This window comes from Sinohyriopsis cumingii, chromosome 5 (genome assembly GCF_028554795.1).
Source record: "Sinohyriopsis cumingii isolate HCF-2022 chromosome 5, ASM2855479v2, whole genome shotgun sequence".
Taxonomy (NCBI): Eukaryota; Metazoa; Mollusca; class Bivalvia; order Unionida; family Unionidae; genus Sinohyriopsis; species Sinohyriopsis cumingii.
This window is the reverse complement of record NC_142965.1, coordinates 42,960,780-42,986,262: the sequence shown is the minus strand read 5'-3', so window position 1 is coordinate 42,986,262 and position 25,483 is coordinate 42,960,780. Positions and strand designations below refer to the sequence as shown.

Here is a 25,483-nt window from a genome sequence, read left to right as displayed (position 1 = left end):
ACTATGAGGGAAATGTAATAGGTTCTCTGAGGGAAAGATACCATAAGCAAATAGGATCATGTATTTTTGCCTTTTCTTTAAGAATAAAACAAATGGGATCCACACATCTCTCCACATTATAGCAAGTTCACAAGTTATCGAGGTGCGCTAAAATGAAGGAGTTATATATCAGTAAAATACAGCTCAAGTTTCAGACAACTGTTCTTTACTACATGTACACCTAAATAGATAATCATGTTGACTCTGAAATTTGAACAAATAAATGAGATAAAAATAAAGAGGAAGTTTGACATAACAGTACAAATTTCATCAGAATTAGAACTGTTCAAGATATTTAAGTGTTTAAAATTTCATTTGAGATAAATTTAGTCAGTAGATTTAAATTTCATGAGTTTTAATGATGCCGTAAAATATAACATTTTTAAAAGAAAAATTAAGCATCTCGTATAATACAAATTACAGATAATTTTGATACATCTTTAAGAAGCTAGAGGTAAAAGACAGTGCTACAAATTCAGCTATTCCTTTGCATTTAGCAGCACTGAAATTGAAATTAAATGATTGAAACATAATTTAAGTTTTTAAAATTTCAGCAATATATCTAACAGATCAAATTCATGTTAGTAGACATATTTTAAATATTTTGCTAAGAATATATTGAAATTGGAGAAGTTTCTCATTTTTCCAGAAACCTTGAATTTAACTTTTTTTAAAATTAAATTTAATCTTCCATTTCTGTCAGTAATATAAATATCTGTTCTTCAATACCAGCATTTCATCAGTGTAACATATATGCCTACTTATTGAACTGTTACTCCAAATTTAGTATTCACCAGTAACCCTACTATAATTCTTGTAAGATTTCATGGTCAATAATTTTTTTACATATTTGAAATTATCATTATTTTCTCTATTTAAATATTTAGTATATAGAAGTTTATTCTACTGTTAAAAAATTATAATGTTTCATGCAAATCAAATCAAAAATTGGTATATCAGTGTGTGTTTGAGAATAGATACATGTATGGTTTTTTTTGTGTGTGTGCGTGTGTATGTATGTGTGTGTGTGTATATATATATATATATATATATATATATATATATATATATATAGGCACACACACACACAACAATTGATAACGACACAAATTAGAAACATTTTCCCAACATTTCAAGATAAGCATACTCATCATCAGGGGATGAAATAAAAATATAGAAAAACAAACTTTTAGCACAAAAACTATGGCAAATTCTTGATTACAACAAGAGATGTAACAATACAGAGTTTTGCAGGAATAACATGAGCAGATTCTTGTGTCTATCACATAAGAAACCAAGCAATATGTATTTACCTAATTTTAAGTTATGAATCAAGGTTGAGACAAAGCGTGGTGAGAGACTGATGCCAGAAATTATATCCTGGTATTGAGTTATGCAAGGAGGTTTTGAAAGAAAGATGTTAAAATAATTGTGTCAGGATAATCGACAAGAACAATAATAATGATAGGGAAAATAATAATAGTAATACTAATAATAAAGACCCCCAAAAATGATAAAAAATGTAATTACTTGGGTAAATATTAGTGCAGACTTTGCAGTGGGTACAAAATTAATAACTGGCTGTAAATTCGGCAAGGCTGCAACAAGGTTAGATTTTTTCATTTTGGCCAGATTCCCCAGACCAGGTCATCAGCCATAGTGTGTCCTCTGACTTTTGACAGGCATTTAGCACCCATTTCCTCAACATGATACAGTATAGTCAACAATGTATTAAAATTGCCATTAAAACCCCCCAGATAAAAGATATGTCTCATGACAACATTCCCATTTATTCTCCATGATCTCTCTCGACCTGTCTTGAGCATTTATTGTGCTTGCAAGTCCATCAATACATAGTTTGCTAGACTACTATGGAAAAATATGGGCCAGGGATTTTTTTGAGATGAAATATTTCTATTCATATGTTTTGGAAAAACATTCATTATCATCATGAACCAGATCACTTTGCCATCAGAATTCATTATATATTACCCCAGTTCCAGAATTTGTGTAGTCCTTGGGCCCCAAGCATGGGATTTGGCAGACATTGATGATGATTCAAATTGTAATCATTCTAAATGTGTCTTTGAATGCAATTTTGTGATAAAGCTGTTTATTTTTTTGCATTTTGTACCTGAGTAACTTAAATGGGTTGAGTACTTGAATAAATGAAGGACAGAGAGGTGAGAGGAAACATGAATTGGCACCACATGATTCAATATGTAGTGCATAATGCACAAGTATATATGGCATATCATGTATATACCATTGTTAGAACTAATCAATAAAACAAACAAGACAGACTCAGATTTGCTAGTGCATTATTAGATGGCTGGTCAGGGTCTTATAATGTTTACAGTTGGATCTTATATGCAAGTATATATATTGCAGCCATGTGTTTCTGATTGCCAGTGGGAGTAACAGAAAGACTTTCAGGGCACTCACTAAGTACAGTAGTTTCTAAATAATTATCCAGCATGTTGTGGAAGTTAATTTTGAACTCCATTATTGTCTAAAGCCTCTACAATAACCTATGGGTGTTAGCTCTTAGGAGAAGCCAGATTTTCCGTAGATTAAATCTCCCTCTAATCCTCAGCATGCTTGGCTGCAAGACTAGTACTGTAAGTAAATCAACTCCAAACATATTTGCTTTCTTCTCTTTTATTTTTGTTATAACTTTGTCACACGTGTATGGTGATTGTGATTGATCGAAACAAAATATCAGGCACAAATTCAAGCTCATGTGTTATGATTTCCAGGATAGGCCTTGTATTCCTGAAACTGTCTGAACACAGAACTCAAACTCAGTCTGAAAGTCTTCTCATGTGTTTTATGACTTCTAGGCCAGGCCCTGTACTATCTGAGAAAGAAGCTCACACTCTGGGTCAAAGTCCCATTGAGTATTTTATGATTTCCAGGCCAGGCTTTGTATTCTTGAGACTGAGGATAAAACTCCCCAAAAATATTTCAACCTGCAACTTCAGTTACACTACACAGAGAATCAAAGAATGCTGGGAATTTTCTTAACTTGAATACCTCTTGAGGACTGTTAAAATTCACCAACCTAGACTATGTGTGTCATATCTGATTTAGGTGCTTTGAGTGGCTGTTTTGTGTTCTAAAACGTTCTGAGATTGAATATGGTGCCATATGTAACAGAATATACTGAAATATCTGTGTTTTGTCAAATTTCAGTCTGGAACTTTTTGAAAGTATCACAGGTAGGAAGTTTTTCAGTGAAAACATTTTATTGTCTTGCCATCTTTGTCATTTTATATTGTTGATTCCTACAGATTTATAAGAGATTTCAAATACAATGTTACACTGAGTTTCCAGTATTTATATCTCAATTTAAAAAGACGCCAAATGTAAATGCTCAGTTATGGCAGTTAAAGATTGTTATTCTAAGAATGAAAATAAGATGTTATTTGCTTTCTCAGAGTAGTCTGTTGCTAAGTAATTGAATGGCAAAAGAGGAATTTTACTTCCTATTTCAGTCATGGGTATACAAACTTTTCACATGTATTTACAACACAGGGCTAGGAACTGGAAAGGGGTAGGGGCAGGGGAAATTCAGATGACATCTTTGCCATAAATAGTAAGTTGCATTCTCTATTTCATATTTTTCTTTTTCTTATATGATTACTCTCAAGTTGTTAGAAAATTTCACTTTCTGACATATATTATCAGTTTGTGAATCAGTCTTTGCTGCAGAAACTGATTAGAAACAACTTATATTCATCCCATATGATCCAAAAAAATTCCCTATCTGGTCAACCGGTGATTTTATCATACTTTTTATTGTGACATGTTCTGTAGCTGCTGAAAAATCTGACTGTGGACTCTAAGAACTGTTTCAGAAATAACCAAAGTATGGTATTTTTGCTCAGTGCTTGTTCTGAGTAATTTTCATACACCTACAGTCATATGGAGATTTAAGTATTTCTTGCCTTTCTGTAGATGAAATTGAAAAAATATATGACCAACTCAGCTTTTTCAATTTCATCTAGATTAGAAAATTGGTGCACATTTTTTTCATTAAAAAACTGTGTTCACTCTAGGCACACTTGTAATCATACTGAGCTTGACTTATTGTCTGGTACATGTTGAATGCATAAATAATTCTGACACCAACTTAAGCACTCCCACCAGATTCTTATTTAAGCAACACGATCAGATAGGGAAAGTGTTGAGACTAATTTTTTTCTCAAGGAATTTTACCGTATGGAAAATCATATGAAACAAGAGGGAAACCTTTATTTATTAGCAGCAAAATCAAAAGCTAGATTTTTATCTCAATATTTGTTACATCTTTATATGTATATGTATCTCTGTCATAGTTAATTGCTTCCACTGCATATCAAAATGGAAATGGGTTTTACACTTAGTGGGTACTTGTACTCTTGGTTTGTGCCTTTCCTCACATTAAGGAATACATAATTAACCCAGGCACACCTTCAGAGCTACTGAAATAGAGCATCAGTTATGTGTATGTTTGGGATTTCTTTCCACATCAGTTCTAGAAAGGGTGCAGGTTATTATTACTTTTTGATACAGAGCTTTCTTGTACAGAACTATGAAATGTAAGTTAATAAGTGCAGAGGTAGATCCAGCTTTTTCTTTAAAAAGGCTAGATGTTGAGGGAGTGGAAGGTGCAGAGTAATTGTTTTGCATTTATTGATTTTCTCTTAAAATTACACTGTTTGACTAGCAAAGCATTTGGGGGAAGGGGAATCATCTGATCCCTAAATTCCTTCAGGATCTCCCACCTGTGACTATTAACTTTTGTTGAGCCTGAATTTAATGGATGGCAATACAGATTCCTCCGGTCGATGGCAGGGGTTATATGATTTTATTTTCTTCTTTTTTTTAAGTTTTTAAAGTCATTGTTGGAGATTGCATATCATGGTATATGTAAGGCAGAACTTATCATTCTGGAGAACCCTTGTCTTTATAGATTTTATTGTCTTACATAAGCATAATGAGGTGCACTATCACTGTTCAGTATGTGACAAGGCAGTACTGTTAAGATTCTGCATTCAGGCTTTTCCAAATGTGGTATATTATAGTTAGGGGTGTGCAGTTTACTGTTATGTCAGTATATTGTGGTTTGTATACCACAGTGCATTGCCAATGAATACACTGCCAAGAATCATAATCACATTAAAAAAAAGTATGGGAATTATTATAGTGCCAATTTTAATTATTTCAGGTGGTATTGTAGTTATCTCATAGATACAAAGAAGCAATAGCATATTCATTGTCTAAATTCTCTAGATATATTTAATTATTGCTTATTGTGGACTACCATAGATGGCTGTGTTAGCTGGGTACATCTGTAATTACTGTTACTGTAGTGGCTGTGATGTGTAAAAGATAATGTCTCTTGCATATCTAATTCCCCTGGCTTAAGTGCAGTTACATCAGAATAGGCACTACAGATTTTATACCCAGCCCTAATCATAGTACAGGTTGCATGTGGGTTGTTTGTTCCATAGAATCTTTGTTTCGAATTTGTCTTCATCATCAATGTACTAAACATACTGTATTCAGCTTGGTAATATTCTTTTCCAGAGGGGTGCAAGGTCTGAAAACTAAACATTGAGGGGAAAAACTTCCTTGCCATTTCAGATAAAGATTAAATTTTCTAAACATGAAGTGAATTTAATTTGGGCTTGCAAAGATGATGATGAATTTTGTACATTCATATTATTTTCAGCATGATTTTTAGCCATACTGGTCATTGACCATCAGAGCTTATGGAATGGTCTTTCATCTATTGTGCATCTGTCTTCTGTCTTCTGCGCAAGTTTATCTTGCTAATCCTTCTGATTACTTGGTGGATTGCCATGACACTTAATTCATCCTATGGTTTTAATTTATTTTTAAATGAAAAAGGCCACCACAGCAACCATCTTTAAAAATATTATCAATTCTCATTGTGAATGGATAGTCATGTCAACATGGGGTACTTCTGAAGATGTCTACCTGGTTCTAAATGAAAATGGTGCCAATTTGACATCCAGTATGGCTACTATGGCAGCCATCTTGAAATCTTGTTTTTGCTACTCCTTAATGGTAAGACATGGGTTTTCACCTGAAGACTTCTTGTGATATCTCATTAGTCCTAAATGAAAATGCTACCAATATGGTGTCTAATATGGTCACTACAATAGCCAGCATGAAAATCTTTTTATCACTATTCCACTTGAATGGATGATCACATCAACATGGAGTTTTCACTTAAAGACTTCTGATATCTGCTTGGTTCTAAATGAAATTGGTACAAATTTGATGCACAAGTTATTGCTACTTTTCTTTAACAGATAGTCATTGACATGGGGTTTCACCAAAGATTTCTTATGAAATCAGGTGTGGTCATACCTGAAAATGCTGCCAGTCTGATCTTTAATATGGCATCCATGACAACTATCTTAAAAATCTTGTTATCGCTACTTTTTCTGAACAAAAAGTCATTTTGACATGGGACTTTCCCCAGAAGACTTTCTAGAATGTCTGGTTAGTTTTTAATGAAAAGTGTACAACTTGCACATCCAGTATGAATGCCACTATTACCATCTTGAGAATCTCATTATTGCAACTCCTCCAATGGATGGTCATATCACCATGTTTTTTTTTATACTACTTATGATATCAGGTTTGTCCTGGGTGAAAATGGTGCTGCCCAGACATCCAGTATGACAACACAATGGCCGTCTTGAATATCTTGTTATCACTACTGCTGAAAGAGCAATCATACAAGCATAGGGTTTTCACTTAAACACTTCTTAAATTGCCTAGTTGGTTGTACAAATAATGGTGCTAATCTGACCTCCACAGTAACCTTCTGAGAAATGTTATTGCCACTACTTCTGCTAAATGACTGGTCATATTGATATTGTACTTTCACAAGATGATTTATAATATCTAGTTGGTCCTAAATGGAAATGGTGTGCATCTGATAGTCACTATGACAGCCATTTTGAAATTCTTATTTTTGTTACTCCTCCAAAATAGAAAGTCATATCAACATGAAGTTTTCACCAGAAGTCTATATGTAATGTCTTGTTGGTCGTAAATTTAAATGGTGCTGAACTGACATTCGATATGTCCACCATGGTGACTATCTTGAAAATCATGATCATGCTACTCTTAAATAGAAAGTCATTTTTGATACAGGGTTTTCATCAGAAGGCTTCTTATGGTGTCTAGATGGTTTTAACTGAAAATGATGTAAATTGACCCTCAATATGGCCACCATGATGGCAGTCTTAAATTATCATTATGTCTGTTCCTCCCAGATGGATGACAATGTCAATTAGGAGTTTTCACCAAAAGACTTCTTATGATGCCTGGTTGTTCCCAAAAGAAACTTTTAGCAATTGTACATCCATTTTGGGTGCCATAACAGCCATCTTGAAAATCTTGCTGTTGCTACTCTTACAGAATATATAGTTATATTGACATTGGGTGGTCACCAAAAATACTTTAATATATATCCTAAATTAAATTGTTGCCAATCAGACATCACTATGTCCACCACAGCAGCTAAGGTCAACCAAAAAATATGTTTCTGGATGGCTGACCATTCCTGTTTTTCAATTCTGACCCTAGCACATTCCCCCCATGGTTAAAAATTAAAAACAAAATCACAAAAAAATAACATTAAAAATATGTGTTTAGAAGAAAATGACCAGCCTACCATCATTTTAAAGCCAGTGCAATAGGAAACATTTTTTTCTTGTCCTAAGTTGAAAACCTTTTTATTGCTGAAGAATATCAGAGATGGTTACAGCACTGAAAAGTTAAAAGGAAGAAATGGTCTTATCTTGAATTCCTGGAAATTTGTTTTGTATCATTCTCTTGGAGGACTCTTGTTTAGAGATTAGCATGAATTCTGCAAATGAGTATCATGGAATTGCTCCTGGAATACTTGTTATCAAAATTTCATTGAATGGTGAAGTACCAGTTTATGCAAAGATGATTCTTGTTGCTATTGATGATTTAATGTGGAAGGTGGTCACTTGAGCCTGGAATATTTCAGGTGATCTTTTTGACACAATGACTTGTTACTTGATGGTGCTGGTGAAGAAAATTTATTTTAGTAGATGGTACTATTGTTCGGTTAGTCAGTCATGAATATTTTTTTTAAATATTAAAACAAGTGTCCTGTGGAACCTGGTATTGTGCATGCATATGTGTGTTCATGTATCCCCCAACCTCAGTGCTTCTCCTGAATAGATGGTCATGTCACCAAAAGTTTTCACTAAAAGACTAATTATTGTGTATAGTTTGGTTAAAATGGTAATTTTTAGATTCATGTCAGTCGTAGGACAAGGGTTTTATGAGGGTGGGGCAGAGTGATACTTGCACTCACCATTCCTTTAAGTGTAATTCATTGAACTTTTCTCAGGTCAAGTCTTTTGTTACTGTATTTAATCTGAAATTTGACAGTAGAAATCTAGCATTTGTTAAGTTCACATGCAAGGATTCATAAATCAGTGTAGCTTCATTGCATTGAATGTGTCTTGATTATAATTACTGTAAGCTTTCTTGAATACAGCTCTTTAAATAATTAAAATGTACTGTGCCAGCATAAGATGGACATTTTTGTTTGTTATTGTCAATAGGGAGCCACCTTTGGCAGGTATTTGGTAAACTTCCAAAGCTGCAGTCACCATCTTGGACTCTCACCCCTACCATCTCACCCCATTATCTATGTCTGGTGGGAATGTATAGCCTTAATAATCATTTAATGTATAGCAATGTGCCTTATTATACCCATGATTGCAAGTTTTCAGTTGAATAATTTTTCAAGAGAAAATTTATATCCAGTTCCTTCGTTTTTATTTCCAGGTACATAATATTTCATTCCCATATCAAAGAAGATATGTTCACAAGGCCATATCTTTAGGGCTAAACTGACAGCTTGATAGAGAGCACCAGCCTCTTTCCGTTTATGTCCATGCTGTTAGATTGTGAAAGCCTGTAATCTTAGTATCAGTTACTGGGGAGTTTTCCATTGTGCAGGAACTCCCATTACTAGTGCAAGTTTTGTGTCTTGGTGTAATTTAGCTATTTTAGTTTATGTGTACCACATCAACGCATATCTTAAACACTTCAAGACTATAAAAAAAACATAATCCTTAGTATTTATTTATTAATTTATTTTAGAATCCCCCTCATTCAGTCAGGTCCTTCAGAAATAAAGAGAGGTCATTTGATTTTATACTGTAAATTCCTAATACTTTGTGGTCATCGTGAGTTTATTGGCTGTGATCTAGGATTAATATTATATTATGAAGCACAATATATTGAATATGAGGTGGAGGTAGTTTGTTTATATTTTCATAATTTATGACATTTCAAGGCGCAAGGAATAAGGTACCACAACAATGCATTTCTAATCCAGCTTGAAGATTGTAATCTTTATTTGTTTAAAGGAGAGGAGAGAATTGGCAGATATTTGGATCATTTCCAAAGTCTGTCTAATATGGTAAGAATCTCTCTGATCATGTCTAAGCCATGTATCTCATTTTGGAACACTGTTACCTTGGTATCTTCAGAGAGATGCAGGGATTTTTGGAACAATTTTTATTTGTCTGCCAAAAGCAGCATGTATATTGTTAGGATGTTGTCTATCTGTCTGTTACCATTTTGTTTTTGTACGATAACTTTAGCCATTGACCATCTGCCTTTTACCAATGTTTGTTGTTGTTGTAGGGTTTGATGCCATTTTTCAGCACACAATAGGCTATATATGGCGGCCATTATTAATGGTGGAGAAAGAACCCGGGAAGAAGCACCGCCCCATGAGAAGCTGCTGGCAAGCTTTCTCACATACTCACATTGGCAGAATCCAAGACTCAAACCCTCGCAGACAGAGATGAGATGGCAGTGATCCATAACGGAGAGCACTTTAGACCACTCAGCCACTCGGGGCCCCTTTACCAATGTTTGTGGATAGCTTTTAATTGCACTTGGATAAGGAAGAAAACTATGGTCAAGGTCATTGACTAAAATTTAAAAAATGACTTCTGTAAAATAACACTAGTTCTTCATCAAAGACCTGGACCAAACCTTGTTGATGGATTTATTCTTGAGGCAAGGAAGAAATCTGGCATTTTCAGGTCAAAAGGTCAGTGGTCAAGGTCACTGATATTGAAAGAAGAAAAATGGTTTCTGTGTAATAACTTTATTTCTACATCACAGACCTTTCTAAACTTCGTGAATGCCTTGCACTTGAAGGAAAAAGCCTACTGATTTTGGTACCAAAAGGTCACAGGTAAAGGTCACCATTGACAAGAAATTAATCAGGTTCTCTGTACACAACAGGTTTCATTTCTCAACCACATACCTTTCCCAAAGTTTGTGGATGGCTTACACTTTATGTAGGAAAGTAGCCTTTTGATTCTGGGTTCAACGGTCAAGGTGTTGTGACTAAAAGAAGAAATATGTTTTTGCATAATAACCTTTGTTCTTTGTGTCCTATACCTTAGACTGTTTTGTAGGATTTTTCATAATTCTTTGGTTAAAGTATGTATGATTTCCACATTGAATGTGGCATTGCAAAGAAATGATGTTATTCCACATGTTCAACATAAGGTTGATTTACCAATAATGCTGACAAAAAAATTCCTTCAGCTGTATTTTGTATCTTGAAATAAATATTTGTTTGCAGGATTTTTCATGTATAAAATTTTATTTTAAAGAAATATTGTTTCAAGTTTATATTGCACTACACAGTTTTTGTACTCTCTGATGTGCATCCAAAGGCATCATTTGCATGCGTCCAGGATGTATGCTGTATTGTCCATTTTTTTTTTGTTATTACATGACATGCATATTTAACAGTTGGATACAGTATAACAATGATCCTAAAGATATTTTGCCTAGCATATACATACATGCCAACCATTATGCTTTTGACATAATCATTGTTGTTTTTTCTGCCAAATTACGTCTTACGCTAGGCTGTATATGGATTACACTTTTTTGGTACTTTAAAAAGTAAAATAAATATAAAGCAATAAAAAGTTGCATATGCCATTTTTATTATCATTTCTTTTTTTCTACTCATCCAAATTTGATAATATTATTAAAAAGATTATAGCTGCATATGAATAGCATAAGAGTACAAGATGTCAATGACATACCTGTGGGTTCCTTATTTTCTATATATAGCAACTGTATATGACAAATTTCCAAGAAAACATGAGTTTCTTCAATATGAAACTTTGCCTCACAGATTTATTATATTGCTAAGGCAGTTAAGATAGTGGACCAGTCTATACTTTTAAACGAAATGGCACCAGATGTTAAGCGAAACTTTGTAACTCATGGATGTTATATGAATATTAGAGCAGATGGATCTTTTCAAACTTCAAAACATGTCAGATCAGAAAAAGGACTAATCAACACCATTGTACAAACTTATGAATAATTTGAGAGTAATAAAATACACTACTCGGATTGAGCAATTCATGTTCATTGCAGAATTAAATCATGACTTCAAGTTCACAATCATTGATCAAAATTACACATGTAGACTAGTTAAAAAGTGATTGCAGAATATAAATAATTTGTCAAGAATATAAATAATTTGTCAGTATATTTTGTGTTTGTATTCTCGGTTCTAATCCGCATGGATTTTGCCCCTTGTGTCAAGAATTTTTACCAGCTACAGAACCAGGTTAGTAGCAAAAATCAATGAATCTTTTTCATAAAGTGTGCTGTAATTACAGCATGTAATATATAGATTACACTTTTTATGCCCAAATCATGCTTTTTTGCCATTAAATAGGAATGATTATGCTTATACCTCCTAAGGGGTTTGGCATGTATGCATATCTATACTTGCTTATAAGATGAGACTAACTGTAAACTGCACAAACCGAGATCTGAAATCACATAATGCACTGTCAGATTTGGATCTGTGTAGTTTGTTAGGAGTAATCAGTAGAGCATGCTCAACAAGATAAACACTGATCTGCAGGTGCTTTATCTTTTTTGTTTGAAATTTGACTTGGCTTATAAGCAAATATACATATGGTACTTTGTCAGATGAACTGGAGTTTACCAGTTAGTCATAATAAGAAGTATGTGACTATCAGAAAATAAACAATGACAGGCTGAGGTATAGCATGCAGATTGTCAGCATCTTACATATAAATGGTTGTCACATGTACAGAAAAACTCACTAATAAACGGGGCAAATATAAAGTCTGGAATTGTTTGTACTCAATGGCAGCATTTCTCTTATTGTATAAGTGTACAAAGTTTAGTAAACATTGCAGCTTTAGTACCATGATCAGAGTTAGCATGGTTTGCTCTTAAATTAGGACAGAAGCCTACTCATTTTGAGGTCAAAAGATACAAATTTAAGTCTTTTGTTACAGGCTAAATATAGTTATTTCAGTTGGTATGGTATTTAGAAGAGTAGATACATTGGTATATAAATTTTCTAAATTCTGTCCATAAATGTAATAATTGTATGTCTATAATAGATGAGTACATCTTTATTTACTGTGAAATTTAGGGACTGTGATTCTGGTTAACACATTAACCCCTGGAGGTTTTTGTCGTTTTTGTCTGAAATTCGAGTTACAAAGAAACACATCTTGAAAGCTATTTCTGAACATATCCAAACACATTCCAGGTATCTTCCAATAACATAATGCCTAGTTGTGTTAGAAACATAATTTTTCATTGGCTATTTGGTTCGCGCATGAGCAGAAGGGTAAAAAAATTTAATTATTTTTGTATTTTTTAAATTTATTTTAAAAAAATTTTTTTTTGCTTATCTGACGCATTATTTCCGTATGAAGACCACTCTTTATTCCAAATGCCCATCTTATGCTACCTTTTGCAAATATTCATCTGTCTGTTTGAAGTTCATACCGGTCTGCCTTAGATCTGAGTCCAGAAAGTCTCAAATCTGGGCACAAAATCGGATTCCGACAACAGGCGAATTTTGGGTAGAAAAAAATCAGGTCCAAAAAATGGTTCATCTCTCTGTATTTTGCAGTGCAACTAGAAATTCTAGATTATTTGGTATCATTGTAGAGCTACATCTGTCTACCTTTCTATAGTACCACCCACTTTAGTGTATCATACATGACCTTGACGCTACAGAGCTTGGCAGTAGGCTACTGCCTCCTGTTACGTAAACTCATCACCAAGGGTTAATTTTTTTAAATATGGTATTATCAGCAGCAGTCAGGGCCAGTGATGTTAGGTTACAGTCCAGGCTCAGAAATTGAAACAAAGAAGTTAGGATAGCAGTTGGATTATGTGCTTGTTGTTGTAAGGTTTAACACTATTTTTCAGTGCAAGATAGGCTATACATGGCGGCCAGTATCAGTGGTGGAGGAAGAACCTGGGGAAAACTGGGGAAAGAACCACCAACCCATGAGAAGCTACTGGCAGGCTTTCTCACATACCCACATTGGCTGAACCTGAGACTCGAACCCACGCTTACAGGTGAGATGGCAATGGTCCATAACGGTGAGCGCTTTAGACCACTCGGCCACTCAGGGCCCCAATTTTGTGTGTTTGTAAAGCTAATAAAAATCAATGATGGCAAGCTTGCAATTAATACTCAGATATTAAAATTAGTGACCAGTTGTTGGGAAATCGGAATCTCTTTTAGTAGTTGTAAAGACTAAAAGTGCTTAAAATAGAGTTAGATAGTTATAGTTTAATTTGGATATAAATAAGCTCATAAGGATAAAGTTTACAAGTAATTTCCTGCTTCATATAATATTTTTGGAAATTCTAATATACATCATCAGTTGCAAAAGGGTGTGTGTGGAGAGTGGATATATTGCTTTATTTGGATTATTTAATTTAGACTTTGTGCATTATGGCATGTAAACTAGAGTTAGAAAAAGGGTCTGCAACTAACACAATCAGACCATAATTTTGACTATAGAAAAGGTCTTCAAGGAATGCTCTCTCTGAAGTCTGCTAGGATTGTTTATAAGCCAGGTTAAACATAGTGCAGAGGGAGTAAGCATGTAGAACTAACTGAAGGTATTAGTGTTACATTAAATGTAGAAAAGAAAAATCCTCTCACTGGTGACTAATTCCCCTTAGTGCAGTTAGATCAGATTCAGTTACATCAGATAGGCACTACTACAGGTCATTGAAATAAAATCAATACTTTCAAAAAGTCATTGATATGACAATACTCAAAACAAAAAACTCTTTCCTAATACTTAAAATGCAGATAACCATAGATTTCAAAATGGGTCTGTGCAGTTATAGTCGAAATAATACAGGTCATGCATTCATTCTGTACCGAACTATTTTGGTAATGGGTGTCAATTTTTTTAATTCGATTACACATCCCTTTAAATGGTAAATATTCACTTTCTTCGGATCCTAATACATCTATTTATTGGAAGGTCATTATTAACATGCCTCAAGAAGTAAATAATGGCAAAACTGATTTCAAAGGATGTAGTCATTTTGGAATGAGGTCACCCTTAAGGTGTGATCCAGTAAAAACCAGATTGTATGTCACATGTTGCGATGTCATAATGAAAGATGTGAGTATTGAAAATAAATCAAACAACTTTGTTATTTGTTATGATAAACCCAGTGTTCTCTTTCGTTGACCCAGTTTGGTACCTTGCAACCATTCCAAAAGTCTATAGTGATCAATAATTTTCCTCTGGAAGTTTTTTAATAATATTTAAGGTACAGAGCATTAAACAGTCAGGATTTAATAGATTAATACATTAGTATTACATTTTAGAACAACAGTGAATATTTATTAATTTGAGTAAATATGCCTTCATAACCACGTTGACATATACTTTACTAGTAATCAGTAGAACGAACAACATAGATTTTTATCTGCTGGCACATTATGCAGCAAGACATCAGGATCTATATTGATAACAGTTTGACCCATCTTATAGGCAGGTACTTATAGTAAATTGTCTGTAGTGTCACGAGTGGGATAATCATTGTTAAAGCTTTTATATTGAAATGTTAACATATTGTACATATTGTAAAGTTAAGGAATGTGGTGATCATCAAGCATAGTTTTAGCATGAAAAATTCTAGTTATAACCAAAGACTAAAGAAGCCTGTTGCATAAAATGGAATAAAATATATACTAGCTGCTAAGTAAAATCCAATTTAAAACTGTGCAGACCCAGATCTGATGTCACATAATACACTGGGTCTATGTAGTTTGTTAAAAGTAATTAGAATGCACAACATATACTCTGATCTGCTGGCACATTAAGCTTTGGCAGATCCAGATCTATGTTTGCAGTTTGCTCAATTTATTAGAGAGCATATACAGTAATTATATATGTGCTAGGAAATTGGATACATTCCAGACCTCAGAAAGGTCAACATAAAAAGCTGGATTAATTCACAAAGGATGCAACTAACACAGTAAACACTCTGAGGGTTTCTCTTCTGGCGGCAGAGACTCTTTGGAGGGCTCATCCCCTCTGTGGATCTGATAGACCAAAAACACCAGTCCCTTGAATCTGCTCTTGGCTCATCAGAACCAGCAAAGAAGCAAAATCATCTTAACCCCACTCAGGGTCCATCAGATAAATTCAAAGCTGCACAGCCACGATTAAAGCAACAACCCCATTTCAGAGTTCAACCATGGCAGCCAGTCCCTAAACGGGCATGCCACAAAAGCCCAGGGTGGATGTTCAAGGACCTTTTAATCTCTGCTAAGGACAAAGGTGGATAGCCCTAGGGACTTGACCTCTCTCCTGCATACAGTACCTCTTCCATTGGTGCCAGATGAAACCTCTTTTCAAGTTTGGTCTGGCACAACTATCAATGGCTGGGTCCTTTCCATTAGATACTGGCCTCAGTTTTGTGATCTCACTCCTCTAGTGCACTTAAATGAAAATGTTCATTCCCTTCTTTAAAAGTGCACAGAAGAGTGGGTGTTTAAAAAAAAAAAAATTCCAGCCTCTACTCTAATTTCCTGGTTCCCAAGAAAGGTCAAAAGTCCCATCTATTTTCAACTTTTTCTTCCTACTTAGATTTCTGTTGGAGGAAACATTCAAGATCGATACAACAGCCTCAGTCAAGCATACCATAGGACCTTGTGATTAGGCAGTTTGCACTGATTTTCAGGATGCATACCTTCACATTATCTTTCTTCCACACAGGAAGTATCTCTGGTTTTGCTTGGATGGATAGGTCTCCAATTTTTCAAGATCTGCTTTTCAGCCTAGCTTAGTGTCATGGGAGTAGTTGCAGTCACTTTAAGGTCACTTGGTATCCCAGCCATTCAATATTTGGATGATTGGTAGATTCCCAATGGCTGTCAAGAATCCCTCAGACTAGATCTGTTATGTTGTTGGTCCATAGCGACCAGGCTGAGCCTTCTGCCAAACCTAGAGAAATCAGAGTTCCCTCCATCTCAAGATTTTGTTTACCTGGAGATGAATTTATTTAAAAACAGAGGATTAGCCCATGTTCCTTGGAAGAGACTAGATGAGATCCTGTCCCTTTTGGAGGCACTTTGAATAAAGTCCACATTGTTGGCTAGTCATTTTCTATGTCTCTGCTGGGAACCTTAAACTCCGCAGCAGACCTGGCTCTGCTAGAAATACTGCACCTACTCCAGTTTCTCCATTTTAATATTCCAATTTCTTAGGTTGGGATTTCAATCCTCATCTGTATAGTAACACATATAGGAAGTGTGCATTCCAGTCACCAGTAATAATAATAAGAAGAAAAAGAAGAAGAAGAATGCTTTATTTATAGAGGGTGACAAGGACTATTCTCCCTTGAGGTCCCCTCTTAAGTAGAGTATAACAATGCACTTTATATGAAGATAGCAATAATTACTGTGTATTTTAACATGTGTAGTATTAAAATACTAAATTCCCTTATCTATTAGAAACACATATATGCGCATGCCATGGAGTGTTTTGTCTAATGGTACATTAAGAGTTCAATCAATCCTGGACCAGTATGGTCTTTCCAAATGTTCCAAACAATAAATAGTACAGACTAGTATTTTCATGGTTTTCATTACAACTTCAACCCAAATGATTTCATCACTTTGTGATTCAAGGTCAGTTCACTGACAGTAATAATGATTCCAAAATGTCAGTATCAGTGCAGGTTTGGGACACTAATTTATTGGACCAAGAGAATGAATGTAACTTAATTGCCACAGCTAAATCTAGGTCAAAAGTGAGATTTTTGGCCAAAGGTTATAACCATCACAGTGATGTATGATGGAACATCTGCACCTGTTGGTCATTCTGAGAGTCAAATTCAAAGTTAGTTTCCACTAGTGTGATGTCTGTGTATCTACTTGTGGATCTAATCCTTTTAACCCATGCCTATAATCTGGCTGAATTTATGCATTCTTCTTCAAGTAATAGCTGAGGACTGACTAATTAATAAGAAAGAAAAATAAAAAGGAAACCATCCTTTGCCACATAATATAATTTTCATTAGGAACTGACCATTTTTGGCAGGGGGCAGGGGCTTGTGATTTTCTTTCCAAATAGGACTTTACTTTTTAGTTTATCTCAAAATAAAAAACATTCTTCAAGTAATATGGTTGATAGAATTTGTTTGTTTTCTTCTCCAAATCAGAGCAAGAGTATTTTTTCAAGTCATTTGAGAACTAACATTATGTTTATACAAAAAAATCCCACGCTCTTAAAACACACACACAAACACACATTCTGAAAATTAAATGTTCAGTTCCTTCCTGTGAATTCACTTTTTATTTGTGGGACCAATGTTTGTAGATCCCATGGTTGCTACAACAAAAAAACACATGAATATTAACAGTCAAACAACCCATGATTTTATGCACCTATGAAAAAAAGAACCTCAGGAGATTTCACTAACATTTTGTTGTTTTGTTTTCAGAACAATTTGGCTCGGAGAAGAGAGCACAGGAAGCAAATGAAAATGCCACAGCTGTCAGAACTTGCTGAAGGAGAAAATGCCAGCATGGAGGAAAATGGAGATATTAACCATGAGATGCCTCTGATAACCATTGAAAGTGACATCGACCAACCAGAAAGCCCTTCTGATGGGATAGTGACTCCAAGTATACCAAATGAATTCTTAGAGAATTTGGGATTACTTCCTGGTTCCTCTAGTAAAGTCAGGTTTGTATATTCAAGCATACACAAATTACTAAGTACCTAAGTACTGCATATTTAATTTAGGTACAGTCCCAGTACCTGAAGTTATTATTAGGGTACTGCTTGATGAAGTCGGTGGAGTCCTGTAGTAATCACATTGTCCACCCACCCATCCATCAGTTTGTAATTTTGTCCATTCAGCCATCAACAGTTTTGTTTCTGTAAGATTAATTTAGTGAGAACTGCAGGATGCTAACCAAATTTTCCAAAATTGGGATGCAGCTTTTTAATGAAGTGACCTCAAAAGTTGATTTTCAACCATGTGTTTCATCACTGAAAGGAGTTAAGATTCCAGATTGACTATATTTCATTCAATCCTGCACCTTAACTTTGCCAAGGATTTGCTGGATTCAGTATTTGGTATGGAGCTCTCTAACGAAGAAACCTTGAGTGAATTTTATTTCCAGCATTCCATTGTGTCATTTACAGAAGTTATGCCCCCTGATTGCCTGTCCTTTTGATTTTAGTTTCAACAAATTAACTTTATTAGGAATGGTTAGATTTCAACCAAATTTGGTACAGGTGGGTAGCTTTATGCTGGCAACATCTTGAATACATCAGTTTCCTGATTTCCATGACATCATTGACAGGAGTTATGCCTCATTATTGTTTATTCTCTCCTGATATCATTTTCAGCAGCATTACTCTTCCATTATGGATTTCAACTAAATTTACTGATGAGGTCTTAAATCAGTTTGATTTCCAGTGTTCAGTAATATCTTTTAGGGAGAGTTATGGCCATGATTTTCATTCCTTGTTAGTTTTTATAGCATCTTTCCTAAAGATTGTTGGACTTCAGCTATTTTGCCATGCAGCTTTATGCAAATCAATGAGTATGAATTCCACATTCTCTGCAGTCATTTAGAACAATTATGGATCATGAATTTTCTTTCTTGTTTCCCAATACAACATTCTCTGTTTAAGGCCCAGGTGAACAGATTGTAGTTAGTTGAAATCGTTTGTGATGTATCTATTGCTAATGTCATCAGTCAGTCGTAGTAGGCCTCTTTGTAGATGGCTACTTTTTAATTTTGGAAAGTACTTTTAGTTTCCAGATAGGGCAGAAGGAGCTCCATCACATTGTATAAATGATCCATGTGCAGTTAACATTAACCTAAACTGAGGACAAGTTATTAGTTGTTAAATTTAAGCATATTGGGCACTGTGTTTCAAAAGAGGAATCCTATTTCCATTCAAGACATTGAGAATGATACAAGTGACAGATCATTTCTGAATGTATCCATAGATTATGGGGACGCAGGTGTCAGAGTAGACTAAGGCACTCACCTTTTCAAGTCAAAGACATCTCGGCTCTGTCAGCATGAGTTCAAGTCTTGGCTTGGCCAAGATGGGTATGTTAGAAAACTTGCTATTAGTTTCATGTGGGACAGGGTTCTTTCCTGGGTCTTCCTCAACCAAACTAGTACCAAACATACTGGCCACATGTAGGTTGTATCGTGTCCTAAAAATGGCATTAAACTCATGAAAACCAAACCAGTCCATTGATTATGAAATTGTTCTTAAATTCAGTTATCTTAGTAAAACCATAAACAGCAGCATGTCAATACAAACAATGACCAGGCTAAAGTGAACAGCTTTTCACTGACGATCATGTTATCTGCAGACTTTCATAATGTGTCTTGTGACAAAATTGAAATAAAAGCTGCATTACCTTAAAGAATAATGCCAGTTTTCTACATGATTTCTGATTTTTATTTGGTGTACTTTTACCTACAAAATCCATACTTATTGTCCAGTACAGCAGTTGAAAAATCTAATAAGATCCACTCAACCAATCAGGCATGTAATAAATTTTTTTACTTTCTTCAAGTAAACTGTTATTTACATAGCTGTTATAGAAATAGAGAAGTTGATGCTGTTTAGTGACCTGAATTTGATTGTGTGCAGTTATTTTTCAGAACTTTATCTGTGACCCTTCTAAAATCAGTTATAATTATAAACCGAGTCCAGTCTGCTTACCCTCTGGTAGATGTTTATGAGGAAGAATTTTATTTTTCTTGGAAAGTAATGTAATTTTGAGTTAACAGGTTTATTTACTTTGTCAGCTTGTTCATTCCATTGCAGAAATCTATCCACAAGAAGACCGTTATGACATTCTCAATTTCAAATCCCTGTATTGTTAAATCTAAATGTTTCTGGCCCATCTGTAGTTTTGTATTTCTTATCAGCATACATTTTATTTTCATTTATATGCAGAATGAGAGCAAGGTGCTTGTATAAGCTTGATTAAAACATAGAACACAAACTTTTGGTATAAGACTTGTGGTGAACAAAATTGGCAATATTCCAAAGAGATTAGCCTTTTCATTAATGAAAGGTCAGCCCTGGATCAGCTTTTGCAGGAATTTACAGTACTTGACTGATTGAAAGTTTAACTTGTCATTTCAAGCAGATCAAGTGAATTTTCAAACCCAGTAGTATGGTCCTTAATTTTATAATGGGAACTCTGCACTCTTTATTAACATGTACCTGCCAAATCACGTCATGAAAAACAATTTTGTACTAACACCCCACCCCCAAAACAATTTTGTTTAGAAATCCATCCTGATTTGGGAAAGTTTTTAAAGCTTATTAGTGCCTCTAGAAAGGTATATAGGAGCACTGAACCGGTTTTATTTGACATGTTATTCTGCAGAATGCATCATGGCTGCAATTGAAGTGATATCCTGTTAGCAGACCAAGGAAGCAGGATGAAAGGGAAGCAACTGGGAGTTTATGGTTTGGAGCAGTGACTGGAAAATGAAAGTCATAGAAAAAAAATCCCTTGGGACACTCACTCAGACTGTCTCACATGTTCAAAGTGCACTTGTAAGAATCATTGTACTTTTTCCACAGTGGACCACTCTGGTGGCCAGGTGATTAGAGTGTCCGCCTCAAATGCCAGAGGTTGCAGGTTCAAATTCTGGCCGAGTCATACCAAAGACTTATAAAAATGGTACTAACAATTGCTTCGCTAGGCGCTTAGCATTAAGAGGTTATTGTTAGGACTGGTCACCCTGGTGTCGGGTAAAATTTGGCTGGGAGGGACATGATGCTACATGTCTTCGGCATGATGCCCTGGTGCTAGACATCACTATAAACTTCCACACTGCAGACATCATAGTAATGTGACTGAAAAAATGTTAAAGCTATTTTAAAAATCCAAATCACACACACATGCACTTTTTCCACAAATGTGGACTAGTGATAGCTGGAATCAAGCCAATCCCAGATGTGTGCATAGAGAGTGGAGGAAATATCAGTCCCCCTTATTATCAGAAATTTCTGGTTTTTCTCTTACCAAGCCCCAAGAATAAGCCCACTGTAAGAAAGATTTGTTCTTCAATCAGAACACTCCCAGGTCTCAGGAGCCTATGAGACTAGTGTATTTGAAGACAGGTAAGACCCTCCTGTAGAAGGGAATGAGCATTCAAGGACCACCACCACCAAAAGGGAAAAGTTGAAAACACAGATTACATTCACAGTATCATGTTGTTGCCTTCTGTGAGGAAAGAAGTTCAGTGTTCATCTCAAGGTAGTGTGTCACAACCTCCCAAGAATTAGGAACTGATCACACTCAACACTTCTGGGTAGCATGTCATTCTCTCCTGAATGGGAGGAACAGCACTGCACATTTATCACTGATGAAGATGAACTAGGCTTTGACATTTATGACAGGCAGGTGGTCACTGGTCAGATTGTTGTATGGTCACTGGTCTCCACTGACCAGTCAAATCATTTTGGCCACCAGTCATCACTCAAGGACTTTATGGTAATGGAATAGGGATCCAACTGAGATCATCATCTCCCCACTCCAGCATTATACCCCATACAAAACTGGGAGTCTACTCAGCGGGTCCAGACTCAGGAAGAGGATCATATTGGTATTCCTCCCCATTCCTATTATCCCAGTGAATCTATACAGGATATGGGGCCCTCCACCTCAGGGTAATTGGACTTGGGCTACTGGATCTTGTTTCCATTGTAGAGGTGATGCCAGTTTCTTGTGGAAGAACACTACTATTTGCACATCCCAAATCTCTTCCAAATTGCAGATTCCTTGCTCAGACCAGGAAGTTTTTCAGTTCATTGTTCTGCCATTCGAAAGAGCTTCCACATCCAGATTCTGCACCCAAGTTATGAGAGTAGTAACATCCTACATGCAGTTAATGGGACCAGTATTTCAACAACAGAGTGATCTTCAGTGTTGAGTCCCTCCATCTGGATCAGGCCTGATGTTGGTTAACAGTAACACAGTTGGGTCCTTTACTCACCTCGAGAAGTAGGTACTCATTCCATCTCAGGACTTTATTAACATAGAGATGAACTTCATCATGAACCAGAATTCAGTCCTGGTTCCACTGGATTGGATAGATTGAATCCTGGAACTTCAAGAAGCACTACAAGTAAAAAAATCTCATTGTCTGCTTGCCATTATGTATCCATTGGGAACATTAAACACCACTGCAGATCTAGTTCCCTTAGGACAGCTCTGTATGAGCCATTTACAGTCTCCTTCTCCCAAGGTGGAAATCACAGATTCTTTATCAGCTCTGATTCCTCCAGGACCAGACTTCCATCACCATTTATGCTGGTGGATAAATCTGGACAGGTTCATGACTGAGGTCTCCATGTGTGCACCCAACACTCCAGTCCTTTTTGTTTACTGACATGTCAGATTCTGGTTTGGGGCACTCATTAAGAGCCAGATGGTGTAATTTCCAGGTCATTGGATTTGAATTGTCCCTCCACATCATCAGTCTAGAATGAAAGCTGTATTTCTAGCATTGCAATGATGCATCAACAGAGAATGGGTCAATGTGTCATTGTCTCCATCAACAACTCCTCCGTCATAGGATGTCTTCAGCTTCAAGGTGGCACATTTGCTCCTTTGTTGCATGGATGTCTGGAAACTCTTTCACTGAGACACCTCAGAAAACATCACCCTCTAACTTTTGCCATATTCTGGGACAGAAGAACATTAAGCAGAGTCTGTCCAGGTCAGGCAAAACATTCCTCATGGAATGGACTCTACACTGCTCCATAACAGAGTTCTTTTTTTAACTGTGCGGAAAAGCCTTTGGTTGACTTGTTTGTGAACAAGCTCAGCAACAAACCTTACTTTTATGTTTCTCAAGTCCCAAACCAGAAAGCATTGTCAGTGACACATTCTGTTTCCAGTTCTGCTCACAGGAGGGATCTTCTGTCACAACACAGGGACTTCCTCCTTCACAACAACCCACACATCCTCCACCTTCACAACAACCCACACATCCTCCACCTTCATGCTTAGCTTGGTCTCAGGCAATTTATCCACCAGAACAAGTGTTTGGGCCAGGTTGCCAGTCACATTACTCAGGTCAGGAGAGCTTTGACATACAAGGACTATGGTGCCAGGTGAAGAATCTTCTGTGTTGGTGCAATAGGAAAGGTTGATCCTAGCATTACCTCTGTAACTTCCATTGCTGATTTCCATTTGTTCATTTTTGAGAAAAAAAGATGTTCAGCATCAACTATCAATGGCTATGGAGCTGCCATTTCCAGCACACCTAAATTCTCTCAGTGCTCAGCAATCATGTTCAGCGTATACCTTGCTGTTCTCATTATATATTTTGAGCTACAAAGACATGTCTCCCACTCTATAATGTCCAAATGGAATCAATCTTGTGTTTTATGTTTATTAACTACAACCCCATATGAACCATGGATTGATGCTTCCTTTCAGGAGCTCACACTCAAGACTGTATTTTTACTCCTTTGGCATAAACAAGAATGCTTCAAGATTCAAGCCTTGTCTGTTGCCACTGGCTGTCTCTGTTGTTATGTATATTTAATTTATATTGTGTGCTTGACTTGGTCCATGATTGGTGGTAGTGTTTTGGTTTACCTTGCTATTGTTGTGGGTGAGAGTTGTGTCTACCTGACTTTAGTCTTCTTTTTTTAAAGATGTTTACATTTACTTGAGTTTAAGTTCAAGTCCTTGGTGTTCTCTTGTGTCTTAGGTCAAGTTAAATTAGTATATATAGGATTGAGGTAAACAGTTATTTGTTCCATTCTTTATGTTCAGTCTGGAGTGACATCACAGTGCGCGACATTCAGTTGCTGTATGCACCTCTTGGGGCATCTAAATAATGACCTTCCAATGGAATATGAATGTATGCAAATCCAAATGAAGTGAATAACTGCCACTTATGGTATGTAGAATCAGATTCTAAAAAATTGATACCCATTATTGAAATAATTGGCGTTGAAAGCCTACATGATCCATGTGACTTGTACTATGGTATGAGCTTGGCTGGTATCTCAGCAACCACCATTTCATGGTGGATTATCCTCTCTCTTAAGAGATCCTCACTAAGAGGGAACTATCATTCATGAGAAATAAAACCCATAGTCAGGGTTATTACTTCATCCTGGGCCAGTTTTAATCATTCATCTTTAGATAATGTTATCAGATCCACATTTTGGCTCCTGCACTCAACTTTCTTCTCCTTGTACCTTTGGTATTTGGTGCACCTGAGCAAAACAATATATTCCTTGGGCCCATAAGTGGGACAGGTGTTTTTCTGTATTTTCTAGTTTGACAAACTGGGATCCATGCCTGACCTTGTGTTATAAGTGGTTTCATGTGTTATCCTAGCACAAGTTATCAAGGTAGTGGTGTATATTATACTGCCTTTTTTTTTAGGTTATCAGCCTCCATCTGTACTGAAAAATTCAGCAAAGCAATAGTAATAGGTATTATAATTAGTCTTACCCTCCAAAAGGCTATATCAAAAGGTAATTAGTCTTACCCTCCAAAAGGCTACATCAATAGGTAATTAGTCTTACCCGCCAAAAGGCTACATTAATAGGTAATTAGTCTTACCCTCCAAAGTCTACATTAATAGGTAATTAGTCTTGCCCTCCAAAGTCTACATTAATAGGTAATTAGTCTTACCCTCCAAAGTCTACATTAATAGGTAATTAGTCTTACCCTCCAAAAGTCTACATTAATAGGTAATTAGTCTTACCCTCCAAAGTCTACATTAATAGGTAATTAGTCTTACCCTCCAAAAGTCTACATTAATAGGTAATTAGTCTTACCTGCCAAAAGGCTACATTTTCATTAAAAAAAAAACAGTAGCCATGTGTGAGAATTAGCAGCAAAAAGTTTTGATATGTTATTCTAGATAAAAACACATAATATTAAATGAGATAATCGTCTCAGAGTAGATAATATAGAAAGTAATATTTCACAAAAATAAGATGTCTTTGCTACCCTCATATGTCCAGTG

The 25,483-nt window shown here is 35.7% G+C and overlaps 1 protein-coding gene across 4 annotated transcripts in view; it reads left to right on the top strand.

The window, feature by feature from the left end:
* The window catches only part of LOC149799036 (inositol 1,4,5-triphosphate receptor associated 1-like), a 257,140-nt gene that overhangs the window by 125,499 nt on the left and 106,158 nt on the right, over positions 1-25,483 (top strand). For all 4 annotated transcript variants that reach the window (XM_089957997.1, XM_089957996.1, XM_089957994.1 and 1 more), the window contains exon 4: positions 17,926-18,170. In XM_089957997.1, coding sequence (XP_089814123.1) covers positions 17,926-18,170 — 245 coding nt within the window. The remainder of the gene's footprint in view (positions 1-17,925; positions 18,171-25,483) is intronic.